Raw genomic sequence first — 13213 nt, 5'->3', positions numbered from 1 at the left:
CCATTATTCCAAGTTTCAACGCGCGATACTTTTTACGTATAATATCACCGGTCTTTGCTATTTCTTTCGCGATCGAAGCTCGTTGCTTCTTGTTCGCACCGTCCTTCGAGGACATATCGTTCTCCAGAGAGAGAGAGAGATTTACAATCAGCACACACGATGCAACTTTCTCGACTCTTACCGAGCAACTGCGAGCGTTACAGTACGACAAACTCGTTAAATCCGCGTCTATAACGACCACCGTTCACAGGACTGTCTTTATCTATTACGAGAAATCCATACTTTTTTCGCCAGCAATTCGCGCACAACGCGCAGAACGTTTCGAACGACATATCGGTGTTTACGTGATCCCGATGAACGTGTTGCAGGTTCGTAACATCTTGTTTGAACAGAATCAACAAATTGGCGTTGTCGCGAATCAAATGTTTAGGTATTCTCGCGTACGACTGACCCAGGTAGAAGCAATTGACGCGAGAATGTCTACCCATCGCGAAATACTCTCTCATTATATCCTGTTCGTCGCACGCCACGTCGTCGAAGATGAATATCGAATTGGGCAGCGCCTCCGCGGGAGGGATTACATCGGCGTTGTCGGCGAAAGCGAAGTAGCCGATGTCCTCCCCCATGGACGAGAACAGTTTGTCCAAGTATCGATACTTTGACTGATTCAACGATTTCGAGTACACGTAAACATTCGCGAATCGTAGTCCGTTCGCGCTCTCGAGCAGGCTGATCATAACGTTCGTTTTACCGCATCCCGATGGTCCGCTTATCACGCATCGTACGTCGCGAGGTAGCAACGAGCCATGTTTTCTCATCGTCTCGTCGTCGTCGTCGTCGGCAAGCTCGCCGTGACACGTTGGAACAACACGAATATTTAAAGATTGTCTCACGAAACGCATACTCCGATCAATTTGATGGAGGGGAGGGGCGTGTAGTATTTATACCAGAGCACGAACGCCTTCGGTATCAGTCGTTGTTCCCCTCCCTCCCTGCGAAAAAATCTATTTTTAAAGGTGGGACTGGAAAATAGTCTATGCGTGCGAAACGTCGTCCGTGTACTACTACTGCGGGCAAGGGACTCTTCAACAGAGCTGTAGACGCGTTGCCGATCGAATTGCACATCCCCGGTTATCAGTTCTGCGGTCCTGGTACGAAACTGCGTAAGCGATTAGCCCGCGGCGATAGGGGAGTCAATCCTTAGGATGCGGCCTGTCGCGAACACGACGTAGCGTATTCGCGGCGCAAAGATCTCGACGATCGTCACGCGGCAGATAACGTTTTAGCGGATCGAGCGCTCCAGCGTATAGCGACCAAAGACGCGAGGTTCGGAGAAAAAGTCGCCGCGGCCGCCGTGTTGACCGCCATGAAAGCTAAAACGAAATTAGGTATGGGTCTGAGGAGACAGCGGAGACGACGGCAGGAGAAGAAGCAGAAGCAGAACAAGAAAATGCGAATTCTCCCGACCGCCAAACGCGGTGGTTTTCTACCGCTGCTGTTGCACGCTTTTTCGGCTATAGGAGCATTAACAGGTGGCGCTGCGGGGGTAGTCAAAGCGATAAACGCCGCGAAAACCGCGAAGAAACAATTGGAGGAAGCCCGGCGACACAATCGCGCCATGGAGGGTCGCGGGGTGCGTCTCGCACCGTACAGGCATGGGAAAGGCTTGAGGAGAGCTAAGAAAAAAAAAAACTCTAAGAAAGACGACGCGACAACGACAGATATCGAATTAACCGCCATCTGTAAAGCATTGCCACATTTTCGTGGAGTTTTCATGCGCGACAATTTACCGACGCGACCTTGGATAAACGAGTGAGGTATCGTTAATCTTGACGATAGTCGCGGGCCGGGAACGCATTGGGTCGCGTACGTGAAACGCGGCTCGCGCGTCGACTATTTCGATAGTTTTGGCAATCTTCGTCCGCCGATCGAGTTGATTAGTTACTTCGGATCGAACGCGACGATCTCGTATAATCACGAACGTTTTCAGAACTACGACGAAAGCCGGTGTGGACAATTGTGCGTGAAATTTCTTCGAGAAACTTAAATTTCCTCGAACTCCTCTCCGCCGCCGCCGCCGCCACATCCGATGGATGGGAAAAAGTCGCTTACGTTCACGTTGTCGGGAAGAAGCAGCACATTGTCGTCCAAGTACTTTCCCCCCATAGATCTGAGCAACGGCGAGTACGAGCTGGGATTGCTCAACTTGCAAACTTATTACACGATACCGAACATCAGCGCCAACATCGGGAACAATCGATTCTACTTTGGCGAGAAGGACGAGGAGATCGTTATTCCGGTCGGTTCGTACGAATTAGAGGCGTTCAACGAGTACCTGAGACGCGAGATACGCGCGCGATATCCTCGTCCTCCCAAAAATGTCAGCGAATCGTCCCCCGATAACGAATATCCGCTGATACTACGGGCGAACAACAATACCATGAAAAGCGAAATCGTTAGTAGGTATCGGATAAATTTCGAGAAGCCTCGCAACGTAGGATCCATCCTAGGATTTTCCACGAACCGCGTTCTATCGCCGAACGCGTGGCACACGTCGGACGCTCCCGTGAACATTGTCAACGTGAATATCATTCGAATGGAATGCAACGTAACCACCGGATCGTACGACAATGGCAAACTCGTTCACACGATACACGAGTTCGCGCCTCAGGTACCGCCGGGGTATAAATTATCGGAAACGCCCGCGCGAGTCATTTACCTTCCGATCGTCGCGCGAGTAATCGACGATTTAACGATTCGTATAGTTGACCAATCCGGACGTTTGATTGATTTTCGAGGCGAAGAAATCACGGTGCGACTACACGTTCGACGAAGCAACGCTAATTCATAACAATACGGCATTTCACACGTTGAACGAGGACGAGAGCGCATCGATTCGTAGGAAACTAATCGTGAAGGAAAACGCGTCGATTCGCAAGAAATTAACCGCGGAGAACGCACGGTATCTACGATCTTTGGGATTCGTCGTTAAACAGTGAGTGAGGCAGAGAGAACCATGTTCGAGGACATTTTGGGCATCTCCAAAGCACCGATCTTTGACAATCGTATAACGAAGATCGAGCTGCACACGTACAATCCCTATGCCAACACAACGTTCGGAAACAACGATGAGATAAGGATACCTATTCAACAGCAAGATCTGTACACGCTTCCCTGCAGAAGCTTCTTATACGTCGAGGGAAAACTTAGTTTACCAGGAAAACTCGAATTACCGACCGGAGAATCTCGCATCGACACTGCGAGTCTCGACAACAATGTCGTCCCGTTCATGTTCGAGGAAATACGCTACGAATTGAACGGAGTGGAAATCGATCGGTCCAGAAATCCTGGTACAACCACGACCCTGAAGAATTATGCGAGTCTGTCCAAGACGAGAAGCAACGCGTTGTCCAATGCAGGGTGGTTGTACGGCAACGACGATCCGAAGCCAACGGCCACGGCCACGGCGGCGATCAATTTCAATTTTTGCGTACCTATGAGCATGTTATTGGGCTTCTGCGAAGACTACAAACGCGTCGTAATAAATGCTCGACACGAGTTGATTCTGATACGCTCGCGTACCGACGCGAACGCGTTGCACGGCTCTTCCGACAACGCGAAGCCCGTTCTAGATCTGTACAAAATTCAATGGCGAATGCCACACGTCACGCTGGACGAAATACATAAACTATCAATGTTACGTATCCTAGACAGTGACAGGTCGATCGGCATGAGCTTGGCATGACAATGGGATCTGTACGAGTATCCTCTACTGCAAGCAACCACGAAGCATACATGAGCGATAAAAACAGCTCCGCAAATGGAAAAACCGCGATACGTGATATTCGCTTTGCAAACCGATCGACGGAACAGCTTAATGGTTACGCGATTCGATCATTGTCAGTTAGCCAATATTCGACTTTACTTGAACTCGGAAACCTATCCGTACGATGATTTAAACATCGATTTCGAGAAAGGTAAATACGCGTTGCTCTACGATATGTATGCGAAATTCCAAGAATCGTACTATGGAAACGACGAAGCGCTACTCGACGCCGTGAATTTTCTAAAGTATGCCCCGCTCGTCGTTCTCGACTGTTCCCGTCAAAACGAAGCGCTTAAAAACGCCACGATCGATGTACGAATCGAATTCGAATGTCGAGCCGATGTCCATCCATCAACGACCGCCTACTGTTTGATAATACACGACTGCATCGTGGAGTACAACCCATTGACGAATATCGTTCGAAAAATCATCTGAAACTGCTTGTATAAAAATTATCTTATCGAATAAAAATAATTATTGAGACATATGAAAAAGACAATAGTTTTATTTATGAGAAAAAACATCATCTCACACATACATTATTTAAAGGGCCTAGCCGATTAAGATGGTCAAAACTGCCCTTAGAGGTTTTTCAATGATTAATGAACCATTCGGAAGCTGACCCAGAAAAACCCCTCTGAGCAAAATTTCAACCCCCTATCTTGCCCGTGAGGGTAGTTACAGGGTAAATTAGATTCCGCGCTTTTCCGCGCATTTCCCACACTCTGATGCTTCCTAAAATTCTGAAAAAAATGTGGCATATTTTGGATCCTAAGACAGATTTTTGAGAATTTTTTCAGATTTTTTTCTTGCAAACTGTGGTCGCAAAAAATTAAAAACCTCAAAAAAATCGAAAAAATGTACATTTCTCAAAAATATGAAAACATGCTATTTTGCTGTTTAGTGCCCCGATAAAGTACCATAACAGGCAATGTCCTCAATTTTTTTTAGATTTTTTCTTGTGGGCACTTTTTGTCCAGACTAGAAAAACCGAATTTTTTCGCCGTTTCTGCTATTAGGAGGAAAGTTACACTTGTTGGTTTTATCGCAGGTATATATTAAGTCATTTTAAACATTATTACATTGAAACAAGTAAGTGTTTGACCTAAGAAATGTTTTAAGAGAAAAAATGGATTGTATTTTGTGCGGTATATACCAGAATGTTCGTAACGTTTACAACATCGCCGGTTAGCACAGCGGTTAGGGCGTCGGACTACGGAGCGGATACGCTGGTGTTCGAATCCCGTTGGTGGGAATGTTTTTTTTCCATACGTCATCTTTATTTTTTCAATTTCTTATATGGTTTATTCATGTGATTTTAACAATATTTTTTTAATGTTTTAAAAATATTGAGGTAACATTTTTAACTAACTTTTATTTATATCACTCCGATTTTACTTCGAATTTAATGATATTATTTTCTTGGATTAGGCAATAAATTAATAATTATATTATTGTGTTCGTCCATGATTTCTGCCTGATATGAAATTGCTTGTGAAAATTGGTAAGATTCCGTGAAAAGAATTTTTAAATCTACTTCTGTCATTTCCGGAAAATCAAGAGTATCTACCGAGGATACTGTTTGAAATGGAGTCTTTTTGCAGTTCCAATTGTTCCCAATTTTTGGAAAGGTTTTGTTGTCTACTTGTTTGTGTAGAAGCTGGTACTTTTGACCTAGTATACTATGAATTGCCTCTGCATCCCACCGAAAATAATGAACTTCCTGATCCGTATCATAAATGTGCACAGAACAAGTCTTTCATTCAAGTAACTATAAACGGGAATTACTTCCTCATGTACCTTACAATAAAGAGGAATGGCTTAGGCTTATTTGTACCTGATACCTCACTTTCAAAATAGTAGTAGTATGTAGCCCTTTTCTCTCAATTTGACAAAAACCAATACTTTGCTGCGTGTTATTTATTCAGAGTTCTTCTTATTTCCTCCCTAATTTCTGAAGACGCAAGGCTTAGAAACTAGATTAATGAATTTTAATATTAACAATGTTAAACAGGACCGCAATGATGAACATATACAATTAGAGAATCGAGGAAATAATAGATACTGCAAAACTATTTTTGTATGTATTTTAGTTAAAAATGTTACCTCAATATTTTTAAAACATTAAAAAAATATTGTTAAAATCACATAAATAAACCATATAAGAAATTGAAAAAATAAAGATGACGTATGGAAAAAAAACTTTGCCACCAACGGGATTCGAACACCAGCGTATCCGTTCCGTAGTCCGACGCCCTAACCGCTGTGCTAACCGGCGATGTTCTAAACGTTACGAACATTCTGGTATATACTGCACAAAATACAATCCATTTTTTCTCTTAAAACATTTCTTAGGTCAAACACTTACTTGTTTCAGTGTAATAATGTTTAAAATGACTTAATATATACCTGCGATAAAACCAACAAGTGTAACTTTCCTCCTAATAGCAGAAACGGCGAAAAAATTCGGTTTTTCTAGTCTGGACAAAAAGTGCCCACAAGAAAAAATCTAAAAAAAATTGAGGACATTGCCTGTTATGGTACTTTATCGGGGCACTAAACAGCAAAATAGCATGTTTTCATATTTTTGAGAAATGTACATTTTTCCGATTTTTTTGAGGTTTTTAATTTTTTGCGACCACAGTTTGCAAGAAAAAAATCTGAAAAAATTCTCAAAAATCTGTCTTAGGATCCAAAATATGCCACATTTTTTTCAGAATTTTAGGAAGCATCAGAGTGTGGGAAATGCGCGGAAATGCGCGGAATCTAATTTACCCTGTAACTACCCTCACGGGCAAGATAGGGGGTTGAAATTTTGCTCAGAGGGGTTTTTCTGGGTCAGCTTCCGAATGGTTCATTAATCATTGAAAAACCTCTAAGGGCAGTTTTGACCATCTTAATCGGCTAGGCCCTTTGAAGGAATACACGTTGCGCGCGAAATCATACATGTTTTTCCGCAACGGACGTTGAAAAGAGGTCATATTAAAATGTGAGTTGGATCGGTTATGTTAAAACACAGATGGATGAAACTTTCGAGGATTGGATTAGATCGTTGAACGCTCCAAAGCCAACTTGTAAGAATTTACGAATGCCGGCAAATTCCTGCATCTAGAAGAGGAGTATGGACAATATACGAGTATTCGTTAAAGAATATATTGACGTTACAGCCAATAGAAAGCTTGCATAAAGCCGTGAGTCGGATTGGCTACGCGAAATTACTGATGGGCCCCATCACTCATTCCGTATAACCAACCAGACTCATGGTTTTATATGCAAGCTTTCTATTGTTTCTAATATCAATATATTTTTTGACTGATACTTGCATATTGTTCATACCGTCTTCGAAATGTTGGAATTTACCGACATCCGCAATTTCTTTCAAGTCGAGATTTGGAGTGTTCAACGATTTAAATCAAATCCTCGAAAGTTTATCTGACTGTGATTTTTAACGTAGCCGATCCGACTCGCTTTTAAACGTATAACCTCTTTTCAACGTCCGTTGCCGAAACGTTGCATGGAAAAACATCTCTCGCTTTTTCGAAATATGACAGGATGTTCGATTTTCTCAACACGACGCGTTGAATCTATTAACACAGAGGTTTACTCGTGTGTTCTGGAATAAACTAGAATTGATTCTAGTTTATTCCAGAATACACGGGTAAACCGCTATGCGTTTATAGATTCAACGCGTTATGCCAGAAAATCAAACATCCCACCATTTTTCGTCGTACCACGATGAAACGTTGCATGGAAATAAAACATCGCGCGCGCGCGCGCGCGCACACACACACACACAATATTTTCTAAAATTATTTAATTCCGCCTATGCGCTTCGATCGCGTCCACGCAAAAAGCCACCAGTTCGCACTCGATCAGCGAACTCCGATCGAAAAATTGGTTCCGGACGGGGACGGTTTGCGCCGCAACAGCAAAATTTACGAATTTTTCTATGACCATGGGAACTTGGTCTAATAACCGCGTATACATATTTTGCACGCAAAACCCCAGATTATACAAATTCTGCATGGTGTTCTCAGTCACGTACAATGCTACTGTTAGACTCGATAATTTTATGAGATACGTCCCGTCGAGGTCCACTATACGTAATGTTAAATTTTCGCCGATCTTTACATATTGTTCTTCTTCTTGTTGTTGTTGTTGTTGCTGTGCCACGTTTTTCGCCGATGACAGCATGTTGTTCAAACACCCCTTTGTACGCATCAGCTCCATCAATGCGTTCTGAGGGATCACAATTTCGTTTCCTCGGTTATCTCCAATAACCAGTTCGGTAGCAATATCCACGTTGACGCACACGCCAATTTCCAGCCATTTAAAGTAATTTCCGGCAAGCGAATATCTTCGGGTGAGAATCCTCGTACCTGGTGAACTACTCGTCACCAACGAGGACTGTGATGATTGTGGTGGTGGTGGTGGTGGTAGCAGTGTCCGCGACGATCGTGGAAAAATCCTGCAATCAATTTTATATTTTTAAAAAGTTGAACGTATTCATTTTTTTTCTGTTTTATCTTCACTATACTTACACTACGTTTCTTCGCCTTTTCGCCACTATGGCGGCTCTCGTCTCGTCCATGCTCGGTTGGTTGCGACGCATCGTGACTATGTACTGCTCCGCGGGTGTGATACTTTCTGAAACGTAACGCTCGAAACACCTCGTTTTGTACAATACCTTAATCGCCTTATCACTTCCTTAACCGATAAAAATAATTGATATTTCTACAGTTGCAACGGTCTTCTCGCTAGCGGCTTCACCGCTTCCTTTTTCAAAAGGAAGTTGTCCCCCTCCTCCAATCAGAATGCAGTTGCAACGACCTTCGTGCTAATAGTTTCACCACTTCCTATTTTCGTAGGAAATCAACGTCATCGTTGATACTATAATGACCCCAAGGAAGAGTATTGATCAAATTATTGCAAATGTATCGTTTATCGTCGTACGGACTCAGCGCCAATTTCATTTCGGATACCGAATACACCTGATGCTGTACGGACATTATACGATTATTGCTAACACTTTTCTCCGTATAATTATGAAGGCACTCGATATAGTCTTTGAAACTTATATCCCTAGCCGTGGCATTCGTTCTAATGCCTTTTATCTTTTTGGTTTCACAGCACGCGTCCTCGCTGTCGCGCACGCGAGTCGCGTACATTTTCGAGCGAAGTCCTACGAATTCCGTCATAATTTTGCCACCGTTCTCGTCCTTCATCAAACCCAGCATCTTTTTGTTCGCGATCGGAACGCCGTACACGTTGTTCTCAGCATAAATGCTCGTGTCGTATCGATTGATATCGCGTTTCAACAGCTCGTACGCGTCGTCGCAAACGATCTCGTATATCACGCTGTCCGTGTCCGTGTATAAAATCTTACAGTTTTCTTTTAAATTTGGATACATATAGCCATAATGAAAGTCGTACAAACAGCATTTAGATATATTCAATACGGACATGCCTATGTATACGGGTTTATAAAATTTAATATTCGTTTTTTTCAGTTGAATCGCAACGAAATCCTCCGAGAACACCGTGCAACTGTGAAAATTCGGTCTAGCTATCAATCGTTCGACACCGTGTCGACCGTCCCACCGAGAGAGTAATTTCACGATCGCGTGATTCCGAACGTTCTCCATAGTCTTTCCGAACACCGCGTTATTCATTAGCTTGAACAAATTTTTTGAAAAATCGTTGTTCGCGTTGGTGCGTAATTTAGTGTTCAAATCGATGTAGCTGCACAGCCATCGAGACTGTCGAAACTCTAAAATTCGATAAATTTTCCCTAATTTCAAACCGTGTCGCAAACTTTGCTGCAGATATCGATAATGCAGAACGTATCGCTCCTTATCGCGAAGCGTTGCCAGCAACTTCCTTTGACTCGAGCCGGCCGTCGCCTTGTCGTGACTCGGGCAAAACGGAAGATCCGCGTGAGCGTCATGAATTTTGCGCGGATACTCTAAATCCACATCCAAAATGTATCCTACGGGACTGTCGATTGGAATAGATTCAACGTTAAAATTATCTATATGCGCCCGTTCGTCCACCCAGCGAAAACCGCGGTGTGGCAGAGGTTGCGACATGGCCCAACCGTATAAATTATTAACGTCGAAATACATTAGATAGGTGGACGGCTCGCTCGAATCGTACGTCGGTAAATACTTGTTATTGGCACGCGCATACCTGTGAGAACATTGACTCAGTCCACCGCGTATTCCACGCTCCACGAACAATAGCATGTCCACGTCGGTGAACAGCTCCAGTTCGATCTTTGTCATTTTTAACATCACGTCCCACGCGAAACCGGGGAGCGTGTAATAATGCGCTGGATCGAGTTTATAGTTCTCGAGACAGTCTTCGCGGAAATTTTCAAAAACATCTGCCAGCAACAGTACGTCCAATTTTAAATACAAATCGCTGTACTGTCCCAACGTCTTTATAGCGAAACGAGACCAAACCGTATTCGCGTGAAGATAATCGGTGTCCGATATCTCGCTGGTACATAACCGATTGTAAAATGCTTCGCGCGGCGGCAATCGCTCCTCTTTTAGTTTATCGTACGACGTTAGATAGTCGTACGGAAAAACACCTTTTCTCGTTAAAAGATTGAAATCGCTGTCGGAAAGATGTGCAAATTCGCCTCGTACGACGCGCAATTTACTCTTGTCCAAATACGAGGATAACTTGTCCAGACTAGAATTCAGGAATTTGAATGAATCGATGAATCGAAACGTTATCAACTTCCTGTAATCTTTTCCCATCCCCCCGTCGTTCTCAACGTGTTTCGTGAACGAGATGTACCGCTCTTTCGTCAGCGGTAACACGTCTATCTTCCCCTTGAACGCGTTTGCCAATTCCTTAATGATAAAATGCGCGTCGTAACCGGACAAATTGTGGAAAACCACTGGTATCACGTACGAAGATTGATAATTCAAATTACAAGCGTTATGCGCCGGACCGCGATACGCGCCCGTGATATGACAATGATCATGCACTTTTTCGTCGCAGTCGTTGAACGGTTTTTCACATACGTGGCAACACGTGGCTGTAAGAAAATCTAATTTTTCTGCTTCGGTCAATGTCCTCATCGACACGTTTTTATCAAGTATCTTCTGTAATTTACAACTTAACCCGTGCAACTTTGTCGCGAACCATGTCGAGCATCCCTCTTCTCTGGAACAAGCCCGATACTCGCACAGGGAAGCATCGTATCCACAATGCATGTAATAACCAATACTGAACGCGTGGTGATGTTGATACTGCGTGCGCGCCCCGCGGCTCTGTCCTTCATGTTTCTCCAGCAAACATTCCAAATCGGCGTAAATAACGAACGGCGCCCGTTCTTTGTACGCGTAGTTGCTGAACCGCAGCCACATGTCTTCCGAGGTCGGAAGCGTCAGAGCGCATTCGTTTGTGGCGGCCCGCGCAAAGAGCACGCCGACCACCGACAAACATACATTGTGTACGCGGCGGCGACCGTCCTCGGAAAGCCGCAGAGAAACACGTGAAGATCGGCTTCGGGGACGGTCGCCATCTGCTAAACAATCGACTGACGCGAGGGAGAATCGGTCGGTCGAAGGCATGTGATCGACACTCGCTCGCGAACGTCGGTATAGGACGGTTGACGGTCCACCGACGAATAAAGACGAATACCCGCGAACACGGCCTCAGTCATTTCACCCGACTCCCACATAATTGGTGACCCCGACGTGATCTGTCGCGCAAAGGCAGAGCGAACCGCGGTAGTGTGCAGTTCGGGTGCATAAAAAAAAAATTAATTACGGAACGCAGCGATGACTGACCCGCTAGCGCCCGGTAACGCCAACGTCGTACCCTTGGCGGGCGTAGCACGAGTGGCCATAAAAATCCCACCGTTCTGGGAAAAGAACCCACGAATATGGTTCCAGCAATTGGAATCCCAGTTTGTCCTGTCTGGGATCACGCAGGACGTCACAAAGTACCACTACGTCACAGCGAACTTGGAGAACAAGTACGCTGACGTAGTGGTCGACATTATCGGCAGCACGCCGGAGAGCAACATGTACGAAACGCTCAAGACGGAGCTCATACGGCGAATCGCGGATTCCAAGGAACAGGACATCCGAAACCTGCTGGAACACGAGGAGATCGGGGACCGGAAGCCTTCCGTCTTCCTGCGACGCCTGCAGGGCCTCGCCGCCGGTGCCGTGACAGACGAGTTCCTGAGGACGCTGTGGATGGCGCGGCTGCCAACGAACGTACAAACTGTGGTAGTGACGAGACGGAGGGACCCGCTGTCCGACCTCGCAGCCCTCGCCGATGCCGTCATCGAGGTGTCGTCTCGTCCGCAGGTCAACGCCGCATCGACGAGTCGAATGGACGAGACCCAGGCGTTGATAGCGGAACTCCGCCGCGAAATCGCGGCCCTTCGCGTCGGTATGGACACCCGCCGCGCGCGGTCCAAGTCGCGCGGTCCTCGCGAAAGAAGGGCGTCGAAGTCGCGAAGCCGAAGCGACGAGGTACCACCTGGTGACGGCAGATGCTGGTACCACTGGAAGCACGGTCCCGCCGCGAGGAAGTGCCGCGACCCGTGTTCCCAGGCGACGGAAAACCGGCGGGACGGTCGTTGATGGCGGCGAACGACTCTGCGCCGGCTACAAGCCGCCTGTTCGTGACGGATCGGACAACAAAAATCACCTTCATGGTGGACACAGGATCCGACCTGTGCGTTTTCCCGCGTTCGCGTGTGAGTGGTGCACGCGAAAGGACGGCATATGAACTTTACGCCGCGAACGGTTCAACGATCACGACGTACGGCTCCGTGAGGTTCGCGTTGAACTTCGGCCTGCGTCGGGACTTTTCGTGGCGGTTTGTGATCGCGGACGTTACAACCCCGATAATCGGCGCCGATTTTTTGAGCCATTACGGACTCCTAGTCGATATGCGCGCGAAAAAACTAATAGACGGTGTCACGACGCTGTCGGCGGCTGGTCGTATAGTGACGTGTTGTGCCGATAGCGTGAAGGCGATTTCCGGTGAGTCCACCTACCACAGGATCCTCGCGGGATTCCCGGACCTCACGCGGCCGTCGGGAGGATACCGCACGGCCAAACACGCGACGAAGCACCACATCCGGACGACGCCAGGCCCGCCGGTATCGTGCAAGCCCCGTCGGCTGGCCCCGGATAAACTCCGCATCGCTAAGGCGGAATTCGAGGCGATGGTGAGGGACGGAACAGCGCGCCGATCCGAAAGCTGTTGGTCATCGGCCCTACACCTGACACCGAAGAAAAGCGGCGAGTGGCGACCGTGCGGGGATTACCGCGCATTAAACGCGAGAACAATCGCGGACAAATATCCGGTGCCGCACATCGAAGATTTCGCGCAGCGCTTGGGGGGAAA

The 13213-nt window shown here is 46.2% G+C and overlaps 3 protein-coding genes across 3 annotated transcripts; 1 reads left to right on the top strand and 2 right to left on the bottom strand.

Annotated features, from left to right (window-relative positions):
- Positions 1–3016: 3016 nt before the first annotated feature.
- Positions 3017–3745, top strand: LOC143363935 (uncharacterized). Its single transcript, XM_076804462.1, has one exon. The coding sequence runs from the start codon at positions 3017–3019 to the stop codon at positions 3743–3745; it is 729 nt and encodes a 242-aa protein (XP_076660577.1).
- A 4937-nt stretch (positions 3746–8682) lies between these two features.
- On the bottom strand, positions 8683–9509 carry LOC143363934 (uncharacterized). The gene has a single exon (XM_076804461.1). The coding sequence runs from the start codon at positions 9496–9498 to the stop codon at positions 8683–8685; it is 816 nt and encodes a 271-aa protein (XP_076660576.1). The 5' UTR covers positions 9499–9509.
- A 45-nt stretch (positions 9510–9554) lies between these two features.
- LOC143363933 (uncharacterized) lies at positions 9555–11208 on the bottom strand. The gene is made up of 2 exons (XM_076804460.1): positions 9697–11208; positions 9555–9596 (listed from the first exon to the last, which is right to left on the bottom strand). Exons 1-2 carry the CDS (start codon positions 11206–11208, stop codon positions 9555–9557), a joined length of 1554 nt encoding a protein of 517 aa, XP_076660575.1.
- Between the last annotated feature and the right edge of the window lie 2005 nt (positions 11209–13213).

The sequence above is a fragment of the Halictus rubicundus genome, unplaced genomic scaffold (genome assembly GCF_050948215.1).
Source record: "Halictus rubicundus isolate RS-2024b unplaced genomic scaffold, iyHalRubi1_principal scaffold0177, whole genome shotgun sequence".
NCBI classification, from domain to species: Eukaryota; Metazoa; Arthropoda; class Insecta; order Hymenoptera; family Halictidae; genus Halictus; species Halictus rubicundus.
Note: the sequence above shows the minus strand (reverse complement) of the source record. Positions and strands in the feature narration are given on the sequence as shown.

Excerpts from the sequence above, each read along its gene's own strand:
- LOC143363935 (XM_076804462.1), top strand. The coding sequence starts at position 3,017 with ATGTTCGAGGACATTTTGGGCATCTCCAAAGCACCGATCTTTGACAAT.
- LOC143363934 (XM_076804461.1), bottom strand. The coding sequence starts at position 9,498 with ATGAATAACGCGGTGTTCGGAAAGACTATGGAGAACGTTCGGAATCAC.
- LOC143363933 (XM_076804460.1), bottom strand. The coding sequence starts at position 11,208 with ATGTGGCTGCGGTTCAGCAACTACGCGTACAAAGAACGGGCGCCGTTC. Across the intron at positions 9,597-9,696 it reads CGAGTCAAAGGAAGTTGCTG|AGTTTCGACAGTCTCGATGG; the intron begins GCAACGCTTCGC and ends ATCGAATTTTAG.